The 26,918-nt window shown below is 42.6% G+C and overlaps 3 protein-coding genes across 3 annotated transcripts in view; 2 read left to right on the top strand and 1 right to left on the bottom strand.

Annotated features, from left to right (window-relative positions):
• The window catches only part of racgap1 (Rac GTPase activating protein 1), a 39,454-nt gene extending 36,017 nt beyond the window's left edge, over nt 1-3,437 (top strand). The window contains exon 17 of the mRNA XM_052009514.1: nt 1,358-3,437. Within this exon, the coding sequence (XP_051865474.1) occupies nt 1,358-1,433 (76 nt within the window). The 3' untranslated portion in view covers nt 1,434-3,437. The remainder of the gene's footprint in view (nt 1-1,357) is intronic.
• A 2,930-nt stretch (nt 3,438-6,367) lies between these two features.
• On the bottom strand, nt 6,368-16,304 carry si:ch211-210c8.6 (uncharacterized). The gene is made up of 7 exons (XM_052009429.1): nt 16,295-16,304; nt 12,890-13,024; nt 11,788-11,893; nt 8,967-9,073; nt 7,893-8,065; nt 7,094-7,258; nt 6,368-6,926 (listed from the first exon to the last, which is right to left on the bottom strand). Exons 1-7 carry the CDS (start codon nt 16,302-16,304, stop codon nt 6,882-6,884), a joined length of 741 nt encoding a protein of 246 aa, XP_051865389.1. The 3' UTR covers nt 6,368-6,881.
• Nucleotides 16,305-22,711: 6,407 nt separating this feature from the next.
• The window catches only part of LOC127566959 (protein lifeguard 2-like), a 46,569-nt gene continuing 42,362 nt past the window's right edge, over nt 22,712-26,918 (top strand). The window contains exon 1 of the mRNA XM_052009522.1: nt 22,712-22,860. Within this exon, the coding sequence (XP_051865482.1) occupies nt 22,846-22,860 (15 nt within the window). The 5' untranslated portion in view covers nt 22,712-22,845. The remainder of the gene's footprint in view (nt 22,861-26,918) is intronic.

Here is a 26,918-nt window from a genome sequence, read left to right as displayed (position 1 = left end):
TTATTTGTCATGTTATGTGCCAGCTTTTATTTTGGTCACTTCTGGGACAGAGTGGTTGACTTGCAATCAGTTATCTGTTGCATCCAAGTGATTTGCGATGATCTGATGTTGTGTATTCTCCCTTGAGTGTCTCGCACACAAGCTTCTCCCTTGACCTCGTTTCTACTGCTCCTCATCTGAACTTCTGAGTAGCATTGTTGACTTCCATTTGGTTACACTTGGGAGTAACAGCTAAAATTGGGAATATTGTGAGCACAAAACTGCTCCTTTCTCCTCCGTTATTAAGAATATATTGTATCTGCACAACACAATTTCAGAAGGTAGAATATGGTATATTCTGAATGGTAGCCACTTAAAATTTTGTTGATTGGTCCATTCAAGTACCAAACAACGCATGTCAAATAGACTTGCTATAAGACAAGATGGTGTAATCTTGTGCTCCAGCATCTCAAGTTACAATGATGAGTTGTTTTTCTAGTATCTCCTATTAACAAACACCAGCAGGTTACCTGTCCTAACAGTGATAGGACAGGTAACCTGCCGTCTGGCATACAACCAGGACATGATCAGCTCCCATATTTTATCCATTTCTTTTCCCCCACCCTTGCCTTTTGTATGAAGTTCTTAACTCTGCAAGTGAGCCTGTCTTCTCAATCCATACAGCAAATTCGAGCACTGCCCCAACAATTTATTTGCCCAAAGCTAAGGATGAGTGAAGGATCCTTGATTTCTTGTAATATTTTATAGAATGAACATTAAAAACAAAATCTATGTTCTGAATTGTTGTACGGGCAGTCACCAGGTTACGAATAGGGTTCTGTTCCTGAGAAATGTCCATTAGCCAATTTCTCTAAGTCAGAAACATCTGTTTTCTATAGCTACTCATATCGTATAGCTCTACATACACCTGCTATAATTTAATTTCATTGAATAATCACCTGAACGCTACCCATAATTAAACTAATGGAACAAATGCTGTATTCAGTCATTAATGAATACCATGAAACATTTTTATTATTATCACTAGCTTGAAAAATACTTTAAAAATGTATGGTAGAATTTGTGTCAAGTCAGATTTACGTAAATCATATCATTCATGAGCCCCTGCATATAATTGGGGCCTGACCTGAGATTCTGAATGTGGCTAAGTTGTTTGGTTGAAGCAGAAGTGACCAATGATTTTGTATGTGTACTCAGTACTGCAGCAGTCTTGTTATTCTTGCTTTTTAAGGGAATTAAAGCTCTGATCCACAAACCACTATGGTCAGTTTTTAAGCCTGTAAATTTTACTTGCAAAATAGTAAACAGTTGCCAGAAAAGGTCCCTTCCCAGATTAATGCTCTTCTGTTTCTTGCAGGTTTGGAAGCAAAAGCAAATCAGCAATCAACTTCAATCGAACCGGAACCTTTTTTGCATCCCCAATGTTGAAATAATTGCAAATTAACCAAAATCTCTCACAGGTTCCCTGGAACATCATGTTAACCAATTCTGTGTTAACTGCAGTTTTTATTATCAGCTGCATTATACTATTCTAATATGATAAACTATACTTTCCATATGAGATTGATAATGTGTAATCACTAATACTTTAAATGTAGTTGATGTAGTTAGTGATTGTACTTTTTTTTTTAAAAAAAGTGCTGAGACTATTTTTAAATAGATGGCTAAAATTCTTGTAAAACTATTGCTAACCAGTACAGTATGGGAGGAAACTAACACTAACAGCCCAGAGTAAAAGCTTGTTTCTCAAAGTCCAAAGCTTTGGGAGCTGTTAAATGCAGAATGGGAGATATTTGCAGGTAAATCAAAAGATTATTATAATCCAGGAAATAATTCATGCTGCTGGCTGAACATTTGTCTTGGTCTGCCAGGATTTTCTTTCTATAATTGCCTGCTTGTGGAGCTAATAATTAGGACTTCAAAAAAAACATGGTGCCTGTAGCCCTGAGATTAGGCCTACAAAATCGCATACAAAATGTTATCTGTTAAATGCTTGCATTTTTTATTTTAGCAGCTCTGAAGGTTAAAGACCTTTTAACGGTAATCTATGTGTAATTTCGTACTATTAGCAGTTCCTTGAATTTGACTTGTATGTTTACTCTGCCTTTCCTCTAGTGGGAGTCTACCACAAAGCGAACTGCCACTGAATTGAGTTTGCTGCCTGCAGGCTTTCAACCCATTGTAGGCAAGCACCAACTTCTGCCAGTTTTTAACCCAATTAATCATATTGGCAGCAGTTTTTATCCAGTTACAAAACAATCCTTGTTTTTTTAAGCCTATTTGTTGTGCTACAAAGCTGTAGCTTTGACATCAACAGCTGTCAAGCCAATTGAATCACCACTGCCTGCGGGTGCATGAGGTGCTAACAATCTGGACATGGCGATGTATTTTTTGAATTGTCAAAGCAAAGAAATTTGTTTCATGAATGCACTTTTTACACCAGAGTACTGGACTCCAAAGTCTTCAAATTTAAGGTTACCATACCATTTAACAATAGTTGTATTGCAAAACCTTTGATTATAATTTATGTTTGATATAGTAAATTTAAATCTAATTCCTCCAAATACTTTCTAATCTGTGATGACTGGAGGCTTTGATTTTGGCGGGGGAGAAAACACTTTTGTACTTTATATATTCAATCTGTGTGTAATGCCTCTGTGTATGTGTGTGAACATTGTAACTTCTCTGTTTTGAAGTGCAGAATTTGTACACAGAATGATGTTTATCTTTATGATTTGAAATATCACAAGTATATCAATGCCTACACAGTAATATGCTATATTGTGATAGTAATATTGTGCAGAATTATTGAATACTTTCGATGCCTAAGTAGAATATTCTGACCAAAAGTAAAAGCACATTGCCTCCAAGTTATGCAGACTGGATTCCAAACTAGATTATGATGTAATATTGATGTAGATTTTATACAGTGTGTAAACACCTTTTCTGCTTTACTTGGTCTTTTTTATATATAAATAGCTCTTTTGGTTATTTGAGTGACAATTATAAAATAGTCTGCACCAAAGATTTCTTGTCCATTTGAAATTTGCCTTAGCAGTACAGTAGTGTCCTTTCATCAGCAACCATATTTCGTCGAGCTGTGGTAAAACATGTTTTCTTGCAAACTTTGAGTCATCCATGTTAAATACTAATGAAAATTAATGCAGCATGTCAATTCATGGCTTTGTTTTCATTTTGCTTGCAACAGAAGCCACAGGATTCTGTGAAAGTGTAAAGATTTAGTTTTGGAGATTTTTGTCTATGAAGTGCTCATAACCAATTGAGGATATCTGTGATTGTTGCAGCTTTATTGATAAATACTAAAAATTGAATGCCATTTTAAATGGCAAATTGCTTTGTATGTAATTTTCACTGTACTCTTGTGCAATGAATGCCCCAATGTTTCAAAAGCTTCAGTTAAATAACTGCAGTGATGAACTCTTGTGTTTGCCTTTTTATTTTGCTGTTTATTGTGGGATCACCTCATCCTCACTGGGACATGTTTTCTCTCTGCAAGTAAATGAACTAAGTTGTGCCTGAAGTTGCTCTGCTTTAATGAATTGTAGTACTGACCAGTGCATCTTCACAATGATAATGTGCCATTTTGAAGGTTTTTAAATGCTGGTATGTTTTGAATACAAACGCTTGCAGGGAATTGTTGATATCCCAACATTGAGTTGTGTGCCCAGATCCACTTCACTGAGCACGAGTCTGTCCTGTAGAATTTGCATGTTATTCGGCCAAACTGTTCCAATTGCTGTTGATGCTCCATACCATCCGCCTCTCACCATTGTCAACTAACCCTTGCACATATAACCCATTTCTTTCTCTGTTATACTTATCTGACTGACCCTTAAAAGCATCTGATATAGTCTTCAGCCACTCTAACAACCCTCTGGGACAAGAGCTTTCTCCCGACCGTTTGACCTGAAATGCTAATTCTGTTTCTCTTTCCACAAATGCTACCTGACCTGAATATTTCCAGTATTTCATTTGTCTGCATTTTTTTCATTAACTCTTGATTTCTTGATTGGATTCATTAGTATGTTGCAATTGGTGTCCTTTAGGTTGCGGAATTTCCTTACACGTGGAAACAGTCACCCTATGAAGCTGCTTTGTAATTTTAAAGATTTCTATCAGATATTCTTCCCAACCTCAAAGCAGCATCCTTTTCTAGTGAAGGGCTGTGGTGTATTCTGCCTTTCCTGCTAGTCAAAACCACTTAGTTCTGCTATCCTTGTATTATTTTGCAACTTCCCCAGTGCCACTGTCCCCTTCATAATATGGACAGTTCTCATGTGGCTTAACCAAGGTGGTGCATTCATTCCTCAGAAATGAATCCCTGTCATTTGTTTGCAATCCTGCTTACCTGGTGTCCTACTTTTTTTGACTTGTGAATCTCCACCTAAAGATCTGTTGATCTCTCTGCTTCATTTAGACAATTCCAAACAGTATGTGACTTATTTCTCCTGACTTCAGTATATTGGAGTAGATGAACACTTCAATATTTTGTGAAGCAAAAGACCCTTTGAACAATGCATGGCTGTCACTTGTTTTTGTGTGGGGTGGAATCGAAAAGACCACAATATGTAGTTTATGCTTGTGTGCTATTTCAGCAATGGCAGCAGCTGAGGGTAGTCTCTCAAGACTGGATAAATTTCTGTCGATCCTTTTCCAGGATTTCCTTTTGAAGGGTGCACTGATCTAAACAATGGGCCACGTTCTGAATCTTGCATTCCCTGTAATCTGTTTGTTTATTTAATCGCACTCCAACCTAACATGAATTCGTGTACCAAGTCGGCACTGAAATAGCAATGCTTAAAATGGTAAATCGACACTTGGCAAAAATGTGGCTCATTGTGCAAAGCAAGTGTATTAACTGGATACAAGGGAGTCTGCTATGTAATCTTATGAATATTCGACTTCACAAATGATATTGGAGTGATTGTACCAAATTATCACTCCAAGTCACTTTTTTGTGCACTAAAAATGGCCTTGAGTGGTATTTGCTGCAAACTGGTTATACATTGTTTTATGAGCTTTATTCAAGGATTTCTGCCATGTTGGAGCTCTCCAACTTGTATTTGAACAATATATGCCCATAAACATGTGGTCACTTAACAGAATTGAAAATAAATCCTGTTTGTGCTGTCTTGAACTGGTAATGCAGTGACAGAAGTTAGTTCCACAAGTCTTGCAACTTGAGTGAAACCAACTGAACCTAAAGTAAATATCTGTGTAGTCTTAAACTAAATGCCGATTTCTTTCAGAAGAATGTTCAAAATTTACAACACTGATAGCCTTTTATTGTTTAAGGTCAACTTGGCAGGCTGAACATTTGAATTGAAAGCTCTAATTTAATCATGATATTAAATGTCCCCCATCTTTGGTATAGTATATACCAAAGATGGAGAACATTTAAAGGAAAAGATGAAAGCACTTATCAAAGTGGCTAAAAGACCATTTTCATCTGATTCCAAGTTCTCTGCTGGACAACTAATTGTACAATACAAAAGTAAGGGGATCATTCACTATTGACCGCTACAAATTAGTCTACAACAGACACATGCATTAGGCGACAAAATTTTGACTTGTTTCGCTGCATTACTGAAGGACTAAGATTCCTCAGTTGCTGCAGACAAGTAGGACATGGATACAGTGAGACACAAGTCTTGGCCCTGAAGTAGCTGAGCCTGAATTTCATCTTCTGAAAGGTTGCTGTTTCAGTTGGAGAGCTCTGATGTAATCCTGCACTAATTTTAGTGGATAGCCTTATGGTAGAAAAATTCCTGGCCACGTGCAATCCTTGATTGGCACACAAGATTAAATTTTGGTCCCTGGTACTAGAATGCAGGCTTGCTTAAAGACTAAGGCAAAGACTCAAGCCAATTATGCCACTGATGATCATTATCATATGAGCCTCATATGATTTCATCTTATCTTCAACCTATTCCTCTCACCTGTGTTCTTCCAAGTTTTGCCTTAAGCATGCCAATGTGTGTCACCTCCCCTATACCAAGTTCCATCTCATGCACTTGAAGATGTAAAATTCTGAGAAGCTGCTGATTGTTCAGCATCTGACTCATCACTGGGTGCTGATTCCCATGCCCCCTTTTGCAAACCAAGGCCCTGGTTCCTGTACTTGTAACTTACCAGGTTCACTGAAATGTATCACTTTTTTTTTGAAAAAGTGAAGTATTAATTGGAATAACATCTAAAGTGCTGAGTATGCCAGATTGTTTTGCTATACTCTTGAAATCCTATTGAATTGACTGTAGTAACTTGAATTCATACAAGTTTAAGATCCCCAACCAGTGAAAACTGTCTTTTGAAATGAGCACAAATTTATAAGTGTTGAAAGCCAGAATTTATTTTCTTAAACAGTTGAGGAACTTCAAACAATGTCACTTGGAAAATCTGCATGACCTGTTCCATAGATCTCACTTTGTAAATCAGGCTGTTGTGCAGGTGTAACAAGGCAGCAGTTCATCCTACATCAGGCTATTTGTGGATTTTAAAAATATGTCTCAACTTCAATGAACATTGTGCAAAACTTGCTAAATTTCTCGCTTAGATTGGTCCTTGATTTAGTGGGAGTTCTTTATTCACCTGAGGGTGAGAAGTTGTGTACAACTGTTGCAAAAATTCCTGATGAATTGGTGACCTTTTTCCTTGAATAAGTGACATTGAGAACTATTAACTTCCAGTAACTTTTTGTTCCAAAACTATTTTTAAACTGAGGGTTAGAAACAATGTTTCTCCTCACCATTCCACTGTAATTCTATTACATCAGGGTTGTAAAACAAAATGTAACACGGTAAGAATCTTAAGGCATTGGGGTCATCAGTTGAGAAGACATGTTCCGGATCTCCTTTTCCTTTTTAAAAAAGTGGCTTGTTGACCGAGAAACCCATTGACCACCAGTTCTAGAACAAAAATATACAAAATGAATAGGGGTAAGGGGTAATGAAGGAAGCTTTCATTAAATTCCGAATGACCACAGAGGCAGAGTATGGCTGATATATTCAAGGTAAGCGGGATCATGTCCCCACTTCTTCATGGCTTGCTTTTCCAGAATGGGAATTCTACTTACATGGGTGAGTAAGAACCACAGAAATACTGGAGAGAAGACACTGATGTACTCCATTCCCTTCATTACAGTGGAAGCAGAGATGAACAGGCCAGTCCACTGAAGCATTTCACCGAAGTAGTTTGGATGTCGGCTGTACGCCCAGAGCCCATGGCGAATGAATCTGTCCTGATGAGAGAGAAGAAAATTGCAATGCTGTGAAATCCTTGCAAGAACATGGCCTTGTATTTGCCTTTGCCTTCACTACTCCACAAAGCAAAAAAAATAAGTCACAAGAATTAAGTAGGTCACTCAGCCCTGAGCCTTTTCTGCCATTCATCAAGATCATGGTTGATCTTCCACTTCAATCCTCAGTTACCTTAATACTTCAGAACATACTCACCTTTACAACTTGCTGCATAGAATCATTCCTTGTCTCTGTCCTAAATAGCCAACCACTTGCATGAAAACCACTCCCCTGTTCTACTTTCCCAAGCAAGGGGAAAACATCTTTCCACTATGCAACAATGTCAATACTTTTAATAACCTTGCTTCAAATGAGATCAATTTCTAAATTTTAGGGGATATTGTCCTCACCTATGTAATCTCCTAGATCAATCCTGATACCCCTATCCCAGGAATTGACCTAGTGCACTTTTGTTGTACTTTTAGGGAGATGAAAACTATAGCTACGATTCCAGCTGTGTAATATCCCTTTATGGTAAAGACTAACAAACCACTTATTGTTTACCATACCTGTGCATTATCTGATTTGGGTACAATTGCATGCAGGTCTCTCAATGTACAGTACAAGAGCACTTACAGCACTTATAATGCTACTTCTGAAATTCCACTTCTGCTGGTCTGCAATTGCTTCCAGAATAAAGCCGAAAGCCCAGATTGCCCATCCTATGAAGTCTCGGGCACACAGAGGTATGTCCTTTTTCTGAGTGTTTAAAATTAGTGTTGGAAGGAGTGTGAGGAAGATCCAAATACCTAGAAAGCAGAAACATGAGGAACAGGAGATGGAGACGAGACTGCAGACTCTGGAATCTGGAGCAACACACAATCCGCTGGAGGAACTCAGCGGGTCGAGCAGCATCTGTGACGCATTGTTGACTTTTTGGGTTGAATCCCTGCATCCTGTCCTAATACAGATTTTTGACCTGAAGTGCTGACCATTCCTTTTCCCTACGGCTGCTGCTCAACCCACTGCGTTCCTTCAGCAGATTGTTAGGAACAAGAGCTGAGATTTCAACAACACCCCTTGAGTCTGTTCTGCCATTAAAAGGGAGTATGGCTGATCTGGAACCAAACACCTTTTAAATTCCTCCCACCCACCCCCACCCCCCCCTTTCCCCAACGGGATGTAGGTGCTGCTTGCAGTTGTTACCCATTCCCAACAACCCCTTCAACTGAGCAAGGGTGAATGGGACCGTGTGAGATGGGACATTTGCAGCAAAGCTTTGGACAACCTCGAGTATACAGAGAATGGAACAGGGATTGCAGTGGAGTAACTGAGTGGAGGTATTAAGTGCCCCATTTCTCCTGCAATATAATGAAATAAAAGCTCATTATTAAATTTATTTAAAATAAATGCGTTTATGGGATGTGGGCATTCCTGGCAAGGCCAGCATTTATTACCCATCCCTAAATGCCCTTGAACCACGACTGAGTTTCTGATCTGACTGATACTATGTGGAGTCAACATGTTTCCCACCCACCCACCCACCCTTTGCTGCACCCCTCACTACTCACAGTCCTTGGTTCCTTCCGGTATCTGACGCAGTGGTGACCACCCTGTCAGCTAGAGGAAAGGGACTCAAAACAACTGAATGTGAAAAGCAGACAATCGGTAAATAGACTTAAGGAAACTTAATCTAAAAAGGAAGCTCACCTTGAATAGTCCAATAAACAAATAAGTTTTTAGGATTGTTGCGAAGGTGATTGAAGCGTCGATCCTGGCTTTCCTTTAACATTCTTAGGAACAGGAACAAGCCCAGTCTGGAATCGAAAGAAATAGTCCTCAGACGTTACGCTGGATTGGGCTTTACAATTCATTTCCTCCACTGAGCCACTGCATAACTTTCCATATGTATTATTCTTGTTGTAGTTAGAGGTGCTCCTCTTCCCATATTGGCCAAGGGAACATAAAGTCATAGAGAGACACAGCACAGTCACAGGCTCTTCAGCCCAAGTCCGTGCTGACCATTGCACGTGCCAGCTGAAAGAGTCTTATTGAAACTAATCCTGCTTCCCAGCTCTCAGTTCATAGTGCATCAAGTGTTCATCCCGATACTGTTCATACACAGTGAGGGGCTGTGCCTCCACCACGCCTTCACGCAGTGGCTTCCAGATCCCTGCCGTTCTTTAGATGAAAAAGTTAATTCACTCAAATCCTCTCTAATCTTCAAATAATCAATTTCATTCTCTATCTCCTTATTGATCTCTCTGACGAGTAAAGTAGATCTTCCCAGTTCACCCTGTTTTGGCTTTAACTTTATAAAGCTTGATTTGTCTCCCCTCAGTCTCCTGTTTCAAAGAAAATGACTCCAGCCCAGCCAGCCTCTCCTCTTTACTATAATTCTCCACTTCAGGCAACAATCCTGAAGTCTCCCTACTGCGAGCATATCCTTCCCAAAACAAAGTGATAAGACTCCCTGGAGGGAGAGTAGCGCCCCGTATTTCACATGGAGAGCTGAAGCCACAACACACCGTGTGGCGTAAAGTGATGGATACTTGCTATGGGTCCAGAGGTACTTTGTCCCCATTTTCTGACAACAATCTGTGTAATTACACTCCAGGTTGAAACTCTCAGGTCTGGGACTCTTGGGACCTGATTGATGCCAGACCACAGAACTTGCCCCTGAACACCTTCCTCTGAGCAGAAGAACTGCTCTTTTTATGTATAGACACTCCCCAGGTCATGTAAGGGTTCTAAGAACTGTCAGTCGGACATGCTGTCAGCTGAGATCGCAAAAGTTGCACTGGTAGGTTAACTAGCTACAGGTTAGTACAGATCTAATTTTAAATTTTAGTTAATAAGTATACATCTGTACCACAGATTCAAAACATGCTGGACCACGGGAGTTGCCAGACCACAGAATGACAGTTTCAACCTATAGTTGGTCCTGGTCAATATTAGGATTGAATTAGAATGATTTCCTGGCTATTGGTAAAGGCATTGTGTAAGAGAGATGACCATCTATTGACCAACCTCTATTTAATTTCACTTTAAACTTACAAAAATATCATCCCGACAATAATGAAGTGAGAAGATGGTCAGAGGTGATTCCCCAGGAGCGGACGGTGCCAGTTTGGATAATGGTAATGGCATTGAATGCCAAGGGGAAATGGTTTGACTGCCTTTTGTTGGAGATGGCCATTGTTAGGCACTTGTGGAGTGCAATGAAAACCTGGCACTTGCCTTTGCACTTCTGATTGTTGGCAATGTCTTGCTGCATGCAGGCAAGGACTGCCTGAAGGAGATGAACGATCACTTACTTCCTACACTGGTATGGTCAGTAGTGGATCATGCCACAGAACTGGATTTTTATCACTTTGCACAAGAGTAAATTCATGGCTTGGTACATGGGACCAACTTTTCTTTTCGTTACTCATTCATTGGATATGGACATTCTTGGCAAGGCCAAAATTTATTACCCATCCCTAATACCTGCTTGAACCCGATAGTTAGCAAGGCCAATTCAGAGGGCTGTTAAGAATCAGCCATGCTAAGTGGCTTCGGAGTCACATAAAGGTTCAAGTGGGTTAAGGACACCAGATTTCCTCTCCTGAAGATCAGTAATGAACCAGTTTGGGCTTTTACATTGTTCGTGATCACTATTACTAATCCCTTTTCTTCCAAATTTATTTAATTACTTGAATTTCATCAAGAACCTGACACTTTTTAAATTGGTCATAAATCCAGAAGAAACTGTATTTTGAGTAATTCCATCTTTGCCTTGAAGTGACCATTCCAATCATTGCCAGGTGTCATGGAATCAAGAGAACAGGGCAGCACAGGAGGAGGCCATTTGGCCCATTAAGTGTGTGCTAGTCCCTGTTCTTTCCTCCTATCGCTATACTTCGTACAAAAACTTAGTAACATAGATTGGTAGCTGGCTGTTTGACTGTAGCGTGCTTCACAATTAAACCCAGTCCCGCCCATAAATGTGCATCTTCTAGCAGGTACCAGAGCCAGAAACATTGCTCACCACCCTTCCCTGTGGAGAAAGAAACAGTATTAATGTTTCAAGTTGTTGGCCTTTTGTCAGAAGGTCACAGCCCTGAAATATTAACACTGTTTCTTTCTCCACAGCCTCTGCCTGAGGTGCTGAGGGCTTTACACCATTTTAGTGCATATTTCCAAGTGCAATTGAATTTCTAACTCTCCTCCCACCCAAGAGAAACAAAGGACTGCAGATGCTGGAAGCTAGATGAAAATCACTGTGATGCTGGAGGAACTCGGCAGGCCAGGCAGCATCCGTGGAGAAAAGCAGGTGGTCAACATTTTGGGTCAGGACCCGAAACGATGACTGCCTGCTTTTCTCCAATGGATGCTTCCTGGCCTGCTGAGTTCCTCCAGCATTACAGTGATTTTCTCCTCCCACCCAACCTCCCATTTCATCAGACTGTACAGAACAATAAGGCAGAATAAGGCAGGATGGAGACTTGGTTCAGATTTACATTCTCAATCTGTTCTTTTGCATTCTCACCTTAAGCCCCATGTAGTTATCAATGCACCATGTATTCGCTGTCTCAGGAAACTAGTGCCATTCCACCTGTAACTCAGGTGAGTCAATATGATTAAAGTCCCCGATCCTGTAAACAAGCAAACATGTTAATGGAAGTGAGGAATTTGAAAGATATTTGTCAGCAGCATAGAGACAAGATGACAGATCCTGAGAAACAGAAGAGAAACACCCATTGTAATTGTTATACGCTTATGGCACAGAAATTACAACGCGCAGGCTGCGGAACCTAACTAGACTACCCATGTATCTCCTTGGTGTGAATGGTATTCACATCCCACATGCCCACCTGTTCTCATATCCCTTCCTAATACTGTATTCAAATAACTCCAGCTAAAAATTGGAGGGTGGCCAATCAATCCATCAAGCCTCTACTGTTTCTTTGAAAAGCTATCAATTAGTCCCACTCTTCCTACTACTTCCCCAGAGCTATCAAACTTTAGCCTTTCCAAATATCAAATTCAATGTTGCTTGTTGTTTTAGGATCTGGTCTCCCTGCCCTTCAAGGCAGTGGGTTTCATTACTGTGAAAAATTCTCATGTCGTCGCTTTTTCCTTCACTCATCAATTGCTATGATATTTTCTACCCCCATTCTCCATCTAAATCGTTAAACCCCTCCCGTCATAATTTAAAGTTCTATCGAACCTTCTGTTCTGAAGTAAAACGGTCTCAATTGTTCGAGTCTTTTTAAAAAGCAGCGTTCAACGGTCGAAGCGTGGCCGAGCACTATATTTTTCTCACATGATTTGAAAGGATATTTGAGATTAATAAAGATTTACCAACTGACAGATCATGACAAAAGTGTTTGCGACGGGCAGATCCAAAAAATGTTTTATAACATTCAAACAGACTATTACGTAAAAGCCCGCTCGAAGTCCTTCAAAAGATTGAGAGGAGAAAAGGTTTTATTAGTATTGAGCCAGAGGAAAAAAAGTCAATTCACACTCCTGGTCCATTGCCCCAGCTTGTGAGAGACCACCTGTACATTTCTTTGTAAATTGCTTGTCAATTTTCACCACTCCACCGCGACAGTCCAGTACCGCCCGGCCCCAACTCAACACCATACCTGCCAAATCGTAAAACTTCTCGGTCTGGAGAATGGTTGACACAGCCCAGAGAGCCCACTGAATGGCCAAATCTGTCACCGCGCATTTAACCACGATGCTGCCCATATTTCTGAACCGCACCGAGGCTGGCGCCTCTGTCAATCAACAGTCCGAAGTCACTCACAGGGCGGAAATACCGCTCCACATCCTTCGTGTGACGGGGAGCGACCTCTCTTTCCAAATGGCGTGCGTTTCTGTCCGGACCAGCAATCGGACGTTATAGAATGTGCGTTTTAGAATGTGCGTTAGTTGCCCAGCAACTAACGTTCATTTATACACAAGAGAGTAGCACCTGTTTAGTTTGGGAATCATGGCTATAATGCAGAAATGTCGTCAAATGTCTGCTGTATAATTGCAAAAAAAACTGATGCACGATAACACTAAAAATACGCTTTAACGCTGCAACCCCAATTCATAAAATAAAGAAAACCCGTCACTGATGTTGTGTAATATTGCACTGTCAGGCTGGCCTAGATATTAGATAACAGTCGAACTGTTTTGCGTTGCAATATTCTAAATCGTAAAGAAGTTATTTCAGTAATTTTTCAAAATCCCATTGGATCAATTTCCATACGTTTTAACTTGACTTTCAGAGTGGCTTAACGCTCTGGGCAAATTCTTAAATGTTCCTACTCATTAGTTGTTACGTCTATTAAAGAAAAATTAAAGGCTTAATTATGGATTTTTAAAAAAGGAATAATTAAGCGGATTTAAGAAAAATCATGTCGATCTTACATGTTGTGATTCTGAAACTCAATGCAATTCTGTCAGCTTTTATAGATACCAAAGTAGCAGTGGGAAACGGCCAAGGAACAGCATAGGGATCCAAAGATAAACAATAAAATCAATTCTGGCAAGCTGTAATTCCCACATTGAAATATTAGTATTGTTTTAAAATGAGCTCCTAGGGAGCACACCCCCGCTCTTCTTCAAATAGTGCCATGGGATCTTTTACACCCAACAAAGAACGGAGAAATAACCTTGGTTTAATGGCTCTTTGAAGTACAGCATCTATGTGCTGTGGTGGGGCTTCAGCCTAGGTTGTGGTTGAGACTCTGAAGTGGTGCATGAACCCACAATCTTCTGACCAGAGGTAAAAGTGTTGCCAATTGAACCAGAGCCAATATGAATTAATTGTGTATGTTAAATCACAGATTTATTTTTTTTTAAAAAGAGATCTGGATAAATATTTTTGGAAAGGTTATGCTGAAATACAGAAAGAGGTAGTTGAGTCGTCGTCGTGGCTATCCCTCGAGGTCGAGAGATGATGGTCTTCGTTCCGTTGATCTATTTATGGGCTCTCAAGTGGCTTATGTAGTTGAGCACAGTGCAGAACAAGCTAATTTCGAATGTCTTGCAGTTAGCCCAGGAAGGCTCATTCCCCATGCCTGGTATAGAAATGTTAAATGTTTAATTGTCTTGGGTATCTTCGATGGTGTTTCTTGGCTAATTTTCTCCTGCTAATTTGGAATCTGGAAAATCTGACAGAATTGTACTGAGTTTCTGAATTACAGTAGCAAGAAGGATTAACATGAACTTATTTTTTAAAAATCCACTTTATTACACTCCATTTCATATTTCTTTTGTTCTCATTTCAATTGTGACTGAGGTTATATTGCCCCAATCCATTTCCTGGTGAACATTTTCTCATGGGATAAAGTAGTTAATTGTTTTAGGTGAGAGTTAGCCAGGGCTGGAGCAGATACTCCTGGTCTACCAGAAGCCGTTAATCTGAGCATCCCAACACCCTGGGCACTGTGGATTGCTCTATAATGACTTCTACCACTGAACAACTTAATTATGTTTCTGTGGTTATAACCCACCTGCACTTTAACTAACTTGAATCACTTGCCACTGATGTAAGCTTCAGGGTTGGGGTAGGAAGTCTTGATGCCACGAAGCTGCCACTTACTGGGCACCCAGCCCAGTGAAAGCTCTGTGTCCCAAGCAGCTGCTGCCTCCCTTCCATAATGTAAGCGACGGTGGTGTCCCTTTCAAGTATTTTATCTGTCACTTCTTTGGCGTGAAAATAAAATCCTGCAGATGTTGGAAGTCTGCCACAAAATAGTTGCACATAAAAGGTGAAAACAGAGAATGCTGGAAACACACAGAAGGTCAGACAGCCTCTGTGGAGAGAGAAACAGAGTCAATGTTTCAGGCCAGAAAAGATGAAGGGTCACTGGCCTGAAGCGTTAAGTCAGTTTCTTTCAGCCTGACCCACTGAGTATTTCCAGTATTCTCTGTTGTCACCTTTTATGTGGATATCCAACATGCTAACTTGGTGGATGTCCCCTCTGATAGTTTGGATGGATCCACTGTCATAAAAGATTAAAGGAGTACTGCACACTCAGAACTATGAGAAAAAAAACATCCCTGTCATGAAGGATATCTGCAGGTCAGCCTGGACTGCTCAACTCTTGCAAAACAACAACCTGAGTGGTAGAAGTAGCTCAAGGGGCTGAATGGCCTTCTCCTGTTCCTAAGCTCCTGATGATGGTAGAGAGAGTCAAACTTGCCATTACATAGAGTGGATGAGGTGAATAGCACATTAGTATTCAAAAGGAAGCTGGATTTGTACGGGAGGGAGAAACATATTGATGATACAGTTCAACGATTGGGGAGACTTCAGTGGAGCAGAAATGCCAGTGTGCACCTTATGGGCCAAATGGTCTTTTTTTTGTGCTGTAAATACTTTGTAAAGTCCTGACGGGGTCTTTGACATGGTGAATGTGGAGAGGACGTTTCCTCTTGTGGGAGAATCTAGAACGAGGGGTCACTCTTTAAAAATAAGAGGTCGCCCATTTAATACAGATATTGAGGCTACACTTTCTCTGTAACTTTAACTGTAACACTCTATTCTGCATTATGTTACTGCTTTTCCCTTTGTACTACCTTGATGTACATGCTTTGAAATGATCTGTATGGAAAACAACATTTTTCACTGTATTTTGGTACATGTGACAATGATAAACCAATTACCAGTTTTTTTTTCTCTCAGAGAATTGTGGGTCTTTGGTGCTCTCTTCCTTAAAGTGCAGTGGAAACAGAGCCTTTGAATATTTTTAAGGTGGAAGTGGTTAGATGTTTGATAAGCAAAGAGATGAAAGGTTATCACAGGTAGACAGGAATGCAGAGTTGAGGTTACAATCAGATCAACTAGGATCTTAAGTAGCAGAGCAGGTTCGAGGGACTGAATGGCCTATTCCTGCTCCTAATCCGTATGCTCGTATGTACATTCTGTAATCTCATCGCTTCCTGGGGTAATCCTGTATTCTCCTTTGGATTTATTAGTGACTATCTTATATTCCTTGTTCCTATCAGTTGTGTGGATCTCCGAGCATCAATTTTCCAGTTCATACTCTCACCTTTAGCCATCATTCCCCTGACCTTTGGAGTTCTTGCCCTAAAGCTTGGCTCCATTTCTTCTTTGGTCTGAACCTACCTCTTCAACCACAGCTCTTTGCCCACCCTTTGTGAGAAACCAAAGCACTCTGCTAGGTTTGTCCAGGTTCTGCAATAAGTAGCCAGCCTCTTCTCGATTTCACAAAAGCAGAAGTTTTTACTTTCTTCGATCAAACTCTATTAACCTTAGGGGCGGCCACATGCTCTCTTTGAGGACGCTATTACACAGCTAAACTAGAAAGCCCGTCACAGATGCAAAAAGTTTCAGCAGATGGAGAGCCAGTTAATGCTGTCATAGTTTCAAAATAATGCTGCTACATTCACAATAAAATATTCATCATTAGTGGGATTGATTACATGGAAAAGTGACGTTGGGATTGGTTAGAAAATCAATCAGGCTCTCGTGTTTTTCCCTGCTAGTTCATGTTACTGTCTCTGAGATCATTTTGAATTTGAATCCCTGTAATTCTGACCCATATGTTCTGAAGGAGTTAATGGATCTGAGCGTTAACAAGACAATGCATAGAGCAATCTGTTTCTGTAACACCATTTATATTTCAAAGTGCTTCATTAATCGTTGTTAGTAGTGTTACGGAGGAAAGCTGGCAATCGATTTGAGCAAGCTAGATCCCACTAAACAGCCGTCCATCGTTTAAGAGTTCCACATGGCGTGGGAGGTACAGAGTATAACCTGTTACACTGTGACAGTGCAGTGGTGCAGCAATTAGCACTGCTGCTTACTGCTCCGGGGACTTGGTTTCGATCCTGACCTTGGGCGCTATGTGTGTGGAGTTTGCATGTTCTCCCTGTGACCGTGTAGGTTTCCCCCGAGTGCTCTGGTTTCCTCCCATATCCCAAAGACCCACGGGTTGGTAGGTTAATTGTCTGCTGTAAATTACTCTTTAGTGCAAGTGAGTAGGAAAAGAATGAAAGGGGAGCTGATGGGCATGTGAGGGAGAATAAGTTACAGTGTCACAGGGAAACAAGGAGACAGGGAATGGGACTGATGGGGTTGCTCTATTAGGACTTGATGGGCTGAATGGCCTCCTTCCGTGTTTGCTGACTCTTACTGAACAATCTAAGGTAGTGACACATTGGGGAGGGCTTGCTCCTCCAGTGGTCTGCCTCGTAGAACAGTATGCTGGATGCCACTAGACTTTTACATCCCCTTAACTTCTGAATTAAATACAATAAATAACATACATAGACAACGAAAATCATGGCGCGTCATTGCAAAAATGGACACAAAAGATGTTTCACTGCTGCTCTTTAAATATTTCCTTCTCCTAGGTAATCATTTTAAATGATTACCCTCCTTAGCCTTCAACTGTCCCCCTCTTAAAATCGATGTACTGCTATGTCATTAATTTGCCTCAAGGATACCCATGTGTTTTAACTTCCATCTCATTTGTTTCAAATTCAATTTCTCTATGGACTATGCATCAGTGCCTTGATGATTTAAACAATTATCTCTCTCTCTCTCTCTCTCTCTCTCTCTCTCTCTCTCTCTCTCTCTCTCTCTCTCTCTCTCTCCCTCCCTCCCTCCCTCCCTCCCTCTCTCTGGCCACATTAACCATTTCATGATATGGTTTTGTCAAGCAGCTGTGCATGTCTGAGACCTGCTCTTCAGTGCCAATTTACCATGCTTGTTTTCTCACTTGCAACCAATTGCATTCACACACTCACTGCAGTATCCCAGTGTCATGCCACATGCATCATCTCATGTAAACCAACCTTTGGCTTTCAGGAGGTCCTCAAAAGAACACAAAGGGTCTGGGTATCGAGACTTTTCTCTCCATGCCTCAGGCAGGGGTCAGGTTACCAAATGCAGTTCTCTTAAAATGTTGATAGACAGGAAAACAAACTTCTCCAAGAGAAAGTAATTAATTACCTATTCTTAACAACATCTTTCCTGACTTAAACTTTGGAATCAAACCAGTATCTGTTGGTTAATTACATCCAGGTAACTTAATCCCTTTCCGAACAATTTTGAAAAAACTTTCCATTGAGTGGATTAACTTCCACCTATGTAATCGAGAAGACACAATTGAAATCACTATTCCGTCTTACTCAGGAACTTTGGAAACCTTTAAATCCCAGAAATGTCCTGCTATATCCTCTTCCTTTCCAGTCCTGGTGAAGGGTCTCGACCTGAAACGTTGACTGTTTATTTCCCTCCATAGATGCCGCTTGACCTGCTGAGTTCCTCCAGCACTTTGCGTGTGTTTCTCCTGCTATATCCTGATTAGATTGTGCCTTTGTTCCCATTTCTAAACCAAAGACAAAGCAAAAACAATTTCTGAACTGTAGCTAAATTAAAGCACTTTTTCCTTTTAAAAACCTAATCGACGAAACCAAATACTTTGAACGTCACCTCAGGCCTTATCTCTAGTTCCCGACAGTGGTCAAGAACTCTGTTGGTTAAAAGAAAACATGCCAATATCTGCGATTAAACCTTTAATCTTTAGTCTTCAGTTCACAATGCCTTTCAAGACTTGATGTGCAGAAGGGGAAAGGAGGTGATGTTAAGTTGGCTAACACAAGCTTTGTAAGGCCGGGTACAGTTTTATGATCAACCCATTCTGACACCAGACTGATATGATCCATTAAAAAGTGCCAAAGACCAGTCACCCTGGCCTGGGTGGGAGGGTTGACGGATTTACTGGGCCCTTTTCGATGGTGGGACCAGTGTACAACACAACGCAGAACGTTACATGAAAGCAGTCTTCATAGCTATCCAGATGAACACCTCCTCCAATCCCTAACTACCTAGGCACAAAGGGATAGCAACTGTCAACTCCGCATTGACCTATCCATCCTCCCTCCTACAGCTTAACAATGGGCCAGTTCTGGTCCACACTCAAATATCCATTTACCACGATATTCAGCATGAGATGGTGCCCCTGATTAAACTACCTGATTGGTACACTGTGCTCACCAAGCAGCCAATCACAGCTGTGACCAACAGCCCTATCTTAGGATACTGAGACCAAATGGGTGAGGATAAGGTGAGGAGAATGAGAATGAAATATATGCAAGTTCCAGGAAGATTAGGAAGCAACAAGATCTTTTTAATGATGCCGCCACTACATTTAAAACGGGTGCCTCTTAAGTCAACAGTGTAGATCTCTCAGGGGCTAGGTTGGACTGTTAATGTCAGCTTGCAGCCGGCTGCCAAAATCATGGAAGAAATGAACTGTATCCAGGAGGGTGACCTGGAAGGGGATGGGGTGGTAACAGCTGATCAACAATTTCCAACAGCATGTTGTCGCTATCAACAACGATGACTCTAGAACTATGTCGCACAGAGCGGTGCCGAAAGATGCATGTACGTTGAACAGTCCAGGGGTAGTAGATCAGATCTCAGCTAACCTGGACTGAATTTGTGAGTGCCAGCGACTCACTTGGGAGAGCGATCATCATCTGACTGCAATGGCCATATCAACAACAGAATCTAATGATTAGTGCAAGTGTACCCTTTCAACACTCCTGTGAGTGCCAACCCTCCTCAAGAGAACAGATCATCGTGATAATCTTATGCTACCTGTTGCTGACAGACACACATTACCCCAACCCTAGTTTTTGAGTGTAGGGGTAGTTCAGAACAGTCGTTTAGTCCCAATATGACAAACTCCCCATATGTTTGACTTAGATCATACCCGTGGCCCTGGATCTAATAGAATACACTCACACCAGAGGCCTGTTCCTTTGTTAATAGATCACAACAGATCCCAGTGGATTTAACTGGGATCATTCAGCCTGGAACTGCACTTGGGAGATTACTCAGGGGCAGCAGCCTGCAACTCAAGTGACACCACAGGCAGGAGAACGTTGAGATGTTTATTCACAGGATGTAGACAGGTGTCTATCCTGAGTTGAGCTGAGCAGGTGGGGATGGTCTTTTCACCATGAAACACTGCAGTCCCCAGGGTGAGGGTACTGTCTGGTGGGGAGTTCCAAGGCTGTGACTCAGGGCGATGAAGGAACGTGCAAGACCGGATGTTGATCACAGAAGGTGAACTTGTTCTGATGGGGTCCCATAAGATTTCACCTCTTATCCTTTTCAATGGTAGGTGCCACGGGGATGGTAATACGATGAAGACAGGATTCTTGCTGGACCTTCATATTTATTGAGGTAAGGAAGAAAAAATATGAATTGCACCGTACTGTGCAATATTATTAACATGTGATGAACCTGTTGGCTTTAACACCGATTAGACATATTCCCAGAGGTTTGATCACTTGACGCTTTACCCAGAGTTTGGAAATGCTTTTGCGTTTACCTCACGTGAACATCCAGCTCTGTCACTGTTGGTCTTTGCCAGCAACAGTACCCCGTCGATTCCAGAAGACTCCCTGAAATTGAGAAGGTTGGCACTGCTAGACTTATTTCCTACGTGTCTTCAATGAAGGCACCAACCAGTTTTAATATGGGTTGACGCTAGCCTTTGAAATACACTTGGAAGGAGTTCACGCAAACATGCTGTGGGCTCCTGTAGAAATATTGCACGGATGATCTCAGTGCCTTCCATACCAAAAGCTTTTACACTTCCCTGCACCCACTGAGAAGTTACTCACTGCTGTCATGCTTGAGTCACAAGATTATGGAACTATGAACTGTTGGCTATGATTCCACTTGCCTTAGGCAAAGAATCCCACCGCGCTATTTGAAGAGCAGAGCGGCTCTCCCTGGCATTCTCGCTGATATTTATTCCTCAACCAACATCAGTAAAATCTGACTACCCAGTCATGACCTTATTGCTACTTGTGGGAGTTTCCTGTGCACAAACTGGCCTCTCTGTTTCCAACATTACAACGGTGACCAATTACATCACCGAGAGGCACCTCGAAGCCCTGGACAGATCCCACCAACACCGCCTCCACAACATCCTCCAAATCCACTGGAAGGACAAGTGAACCAACATCACTGTCCTCTCCCAGGCCAACATCCGCAGCACTGAGGCCCTGGTTACACTCAGTTAGTTACACTGGGCAGACCACATCATTCCCAAGCCCAACACCAGACTCCCAAAACAGACACTCTATTCCGAGCTCTGTCATGGGAAGAGGTCACCAGGTGGACAGAGGAAAAGATTCAAGGTTATGCTCACAGCTTCCTTGGAGAAAGTGCAACATCCCGAGGGATCCTGGGGTCAAGGTCCACAGCTCCCTAAAAGTGGCTGCACAGGTCGACAGGGTGGTACAGAAGGCGTACGGCGTGCTAGCCTTTATTAGTCAAGGCATTGAGTTCAAGAGTCAGGAAGTTATATTGCAGCTTTATAAAACTTGGCTTAGGCCGCATCTGGAGTATTGCATTCCATTCTGGTCGCCCCGTTACAGGAAGGATGTGGAGGCTTTGGACAGGGTGCAGAAGAGGTTTATCAGGATGCTGCCTGGATTCGAGGGCATATAAGGAGAGGTTGGACAAACTTGGGTTGTTTTCTCTGGAGTGGCTGATAGATGTTTATAAAATTATGAGAGACATAAATGGAATAGACTAGAGGGCATGCATTTAAGGTGAGGGGGGTAAGTTCAAAGGAGATGTGCGGTGGGTGCCTGGAATGCGCTGCCAGGGGTGGGGGTGGAGGCAAATACGATAGGGGCGTTTAAGAGGCCCTTAGATAGGCACCTGAATGTGCAGAGAATGGAGCGATATGGACATTGGGCAGGCAGAAGGGATTAATTTAGTTAGGGGTTTAATTACTAGTTTAATTAGTTCGGCACAACATCATGGGCTGAAGGGCCTGTTCCTGTGCTGTACTGTTCCCTGATCTATCCCCACTGCCTCCTGGGAAACCCTGGCCCATGACCACTCCATATGGAGAAGGAGCATCCAGGAAGGTGCTGAACTCCTGGCATTTCTAGAGCAGGAGCACACGGGAGTCAAGCAGGAGTCCAATCTATGCGCCCCATCTGTGACAGAGTCTGTGGGTCTCACATTGGCCTCATCAGTCACCTCAGAACCAGAGTGGAAGCAAGCCACCCTCGATCCCAAGGCACTGCCTATTATACACAAGAAGACGAAGACAATTGGCTGTAAAGCTTTTCGGGACCTCCTGAAGTACTAAAAGGCGCTATAGAAATGCAAAGCTCTTTCAGTCCCAATGAGAGGACGCCCCCTCTTAAAATTAAGCAGGCCACTCTCGGTGAGAAATGCAGCACCTAATTAAATAACTGGACGTTACCACAGGGGCTAATGGCAGCGACCACACTTCTGCAAATCATTGTAGTTGCTTTTTCAGCACACCACGTGTGAGATTGCAACTGTTTCGAACTATCCTATTATTTTCGGGATTTTGCCGAGATCCCATTGTGCATATCAAAAAAAAACGAGTCTTTCCCCGTGTGCTGCATGCACATGGTACCTCCCAGCTGCCTGCTCCTAGATATTGCTCGAAACATCACGGATTTACTGCGGTATAACAGGCGGCAGCTCGGTTTCACTGGAAATTAACCTGCGCACCGCAAGTGCACTAGCGGGGCTGCACTCCTCGCTGCAACTACACCCCTGAAAATGACACAAGGGAAAGTGAGTATATCCCTATCGCCGAGCACCTCGAATTTATTAACTGATTGACAGATTAGTTTATCCCAGATGTGTCGTCGGTTGAATGCGTTGCTATGGTGTGATTATAAAACTGGGTGCTTAACGAAATGCATTTTTAATCTATTTAAAAGCAGATAAATATATGACACCCTTTTATTACCCCAGACCTTCGACTGCCGCCACCATTTTAAACGAATTTATTCAGCTGTGTAGGAAATGCTTTTATTTTGGAGATTTTGGTCGTCAAATATGAAACGGTGTGTGATGGCAGTGCTAATAATGGCTTGAATTATTAAGGTTTGTTTTTTTTTTGATGGCTTCCTGTCTCATTGCTAACTTGCATATCGGTGAGTGTGGGGTCCTTAATCCTGCTTACCTTTGATGCAAGCCGATGGCTGTCCAGAGCGAGCTAGACAAACAACGCTGCAGCCTCTGTACCAAACCTCAACGTTATTTAGCCCTCCTGTCTTTCTTCCTCTCCTCTTTCTTTCTTCTCCATTCCCCCCCCCCCAATAAAAAGGGGGCTCGGACTCATTGCTGAAGATGGTGCCATTTACTTATCAGCATCTTCGCGGGTGTCGGCCGACCATGAAAGGTATGCTAGCCAAACCTTGCCTAGTTCTGCAACGCAAGTGGGGTTCCTGCGGACACAAACGTCCGCTCCCTCGTCATCCAACTCTAGTGGCGCCAGATCCTTGTATCTCGGTGTGAAGGCATCCACTCACTGGGCTAGGATCATTAATGCTGATTAAGACTCTGCAGCCTGTACACAGTGACCTTGCAAGTGCTAAGAGTTCCCAGAGCTCGGGTTACCCAGCCCTGGCCTGTCTCGTCTTGCACCGGCTGATTGGCAGCTTGTTGAGGTGTGGCCAAGGGTCAGATTGACAACCAGCCTGTGACAGGAATCCCAAGGGGGCAAATCCCAACGGGTACACAACAGACTGCAGATGTTGGAATCTGGAGCAATACTCGATCTGCTGGAAGAAATTGGCAGGCTGAGTAGCATCTGTAGGCCCTGAATCAGGGTTTTGAGCAGGAATGCCTCAATCCCAATGGGTGCTTGGTGGGCATGCTCGTTGAAGACCTGCAGAGTGATGCTGATCTGTGTCCTGCTCTAGGCTCCTGGTGCAGGGGAGAAACTCCCACTTGGAGATGGGGTGGGTGCACCTGGGACTGATCCCTAATTCTCCCTCCAGTCAGGGCTCCTCTATGGTGTAAATCCCTCTGCCCCTTCCCCTCTGTTTCTGTCTGCATTGGAATGTTTCCACATGGAGGAAATCATCAAATAGGTGCTAATAACGTCCCCACAGCGCATCTAGGGAAGAGGGTCGTAGAGGTACAGCACAGAAACTGGCCCTTCGGCCCACTGAGTCCGTGCCGCCCATCAAGCACCCATTTACAAGGATCTCACTTTATTCTCCCCAGATTCTACCCCTCACCCACACACTAGGAACAATGTACAGTGGCCAATTAACCCACCGACCTGCACGTCTTTGGGATGTGGGAGGAAACCGGAGCACCCGTTGGAGTGTACTGTCTTAGGTAGCTAAGACTTTTGGTAATAGGAAACGGTGAATGTTGGGAATGCTGAGCAAGTTGGGCAGTGGCAAAATGGTCGCTATTTCAGATCAGATGAAGGGGCATCAACTTATTAAGTCTGCTTCTTTCCCCACAGATGCTGCCTGACCTGCACATTTCTAGCATCTTCTATTTTTAATTTTGCATTTCCAGCATCTGCATTGTTTTGCTAGCCAAGTTGCTTCTCTGGAGTTGTTGGGGTATCAAGGGACAGATCTGCCATGGTGTCTTCAATGGTGAAGCAGGCTTGAGGTGCTGAATGTTCCCACTCAAGAATCAGGCTCTTTCTTTCTGTTTGGATCCTATTTGGTTCCAATCTCACCAGAAATGGTTTAGTAATTAAAAGGCCAAAAAAAAAACCTGTAGATCCTGCAGTCCAGGAAAGGGTTCATGATTTGCTTCTGGACTAAACTGCCTTGGCATTTGCCCCCTCTGTAGCTTTCCTTGCTTGTTCAGTGATTCCTCCCTGTGATGTGATGGGAAGCCAGGTGGGATGAACCTGTGCTTTTTTTTTTCTGCCCCATAATACCACCTCACTAGCTGGTGAATGGATAGGAACAAACATCTCCCCGTGACCCCGAAGTAGCTGATTGATGCCCCTCTACACTGCCCTGCACCAGCACACCCACCCATGTCTCCACTGTATCTGTAAAAATGCAATATGTCTATGTCAAACACTGCTATGAAGGGTCATTTGCCCTGATTGCTTGTGGCATTTTCCTCTCTGTGCTTTCTCTGTAATCCCCCTATTGTTCTGTGGTTTCCTTGATAGCTTGTCCTCCATGAGTGTGACAGTGACACAGCTCGTAGGGCTGCTGCCCCACTGCTCCTGTGACCCTGGTTCAATCCTGACCTCTGGTGCTGACTGTGTGGCGTTTGCACATTCTCCCTGTGACTGTGTGAGTTTCCCCCTGGGTGCTTGGGTTTCCTCCCACATCCCCAAAGACATTCCGGTAGGTTAATTGGCTGCTGTAAAATAACCCTTTAGTGCAGGAAAGTGGCGAAAGAATCAAATGGAAGTTAATGGATGTGTGTGAGAGAGAATAAGTTGTAGGGTTGCCAAGAAACAAGATGGGAGTGGGGTTGTTCTGCTAGGAGCCAGGATGGACCTAGTGGGCAGAATGGCCTCCTGTATTGCAGTGAGTGTGTACACTTTGGTTCTTTTAAATAGATTGTCATTTAATAAGATCATGGCTGCTCCTCTACCTCAACACCATCCTCCTATCTAATCCCTTGGTTCCTTGAATGTTCAAAGATCTATCAGTCTGTCTTTGAATAAACTTGATTGATTGAGTCTCCACAGCTGTCTGTGTAGAGAATTCCAGAGATTGGCTACCCTCTGAGTTAAGAAATTCTTACTCTTCTCAGTCCTGAAGTGCTGACCCCCTATCCTGAGATCATGTCTCTCATTCTGGGCTGTTTGTTCAGTGGCCTCTCAACAAAAACTGAATGCTTGGAGCACTCAGCAAGTTGGACATCAGTAGGGAAATAAATGGTGTTTTGGGCCTGAGGAAAACACTTCCAGAATTTGGTGTCTTGTTTTTGATTTCCAGAATCTGCAGTTTTCTTTCTGGTTATCTAAGAATGTCTTGCCTGCTGCCTCAATCCTTCTCCGAATCCTGTCTCGATGAGATCGCCCCTCATTCTACTCGGTGCCGGTGAGCTGAGTGGCACCCTAGTCGATCCCTCCTCGTATGTCAGTGCCCTTCCTCCCAGGAATCCATCATGTGAATCTGTTTGTTGACATTTAGATGAGCAAATTCAGCTACATCCTGGAGAAAGCTATACATCAGCAGTGTTCCAGATTGTTTAGAATTCTATAGGAAGGAAAATGCATCATACAAAATAACTTTTACTAATTTTTCTATTTTGTTTCTCCCACTGCAACTCTCCCCTATGATCCACCTTGCTGAGGTAGCAGAAGGAGGTTACCTGTCGGTGCCAATGGCTTTACACTGGCTTCAGTGCACAGGAGCAGTTGGCGGATGAATCATCTGGCACCTTTTGATTTGTCTATAAGCTCTTAGAGCCAGCTGTACTGTTTCCATGGTATTCCAGGCATTGAGGTCTTTCACCTTTACAACTGGCAACTGCAGGGTACACTTCTGCATTGACATCGATGTTCCATGGAGGTAACAGAATTGAGAGCAAAACTGCGTTGTTGCCAAGTTACACTGTTCCTATATGAGAGATGTCCATCAGACAGTGGTGGAGGGCAGGTTCCCTGTAACAATGTACTCTAGACTGAGATGGGTTGTAGGGGAATGGGGTAATTGGGGGAATATTGTGGCTTGGGAAGAGCAAAGCTTTGGCTGGAGATAATTGATGGTAAACCTTTTCCGGCAGTGAGGAGGTACTTGCGACAAGAAGTGAGGAGGAGTTAGGGGCTACAGTGTGTATAGTTTTGCAACGTGTTCTGCCATGATGGTGTGGAGTTGACTGGAAGGGTGCAACAGATACTT

This window comes from Pristis pectinata, chromosome X (assembly GCF_009764475.1).
Source record: "Pristis pectinata isolate sPriPec2 chromosome X, sPriPec2.1.pri, whole genome shotgun sequence".
Taxonomy (NCBI): Eukaryota; Metazoa; Chordata; class Chondrichthyes; order Rhinopristiformes; family Pristidae; genus Pristis; species Pristis pectinata.
This window is presented reverse-complemented; position numbering and strand designations above follow the sequence as displayed.

Bases quoted from the DNA above. Each gene is read 5' to 3' on its own strand.
- si:ch211-210c8.6 (XM_052009429.1), bottom strand. The intron at 7,259-7,892 runs GTAAGTGCTCTT...CTCTCTCATCAG, and splicing joins GAAGTAGCATTATAAGTGCT to GACAGATTCATTCGCCATGG. The intron at 6,927-7,093 runs GTAAGTAGAATT...TTTTTGTTCTAG, and splicing joins TGTGGTTCTTACTCACCCAT to AACTGGTGGTCAATGGGTTT.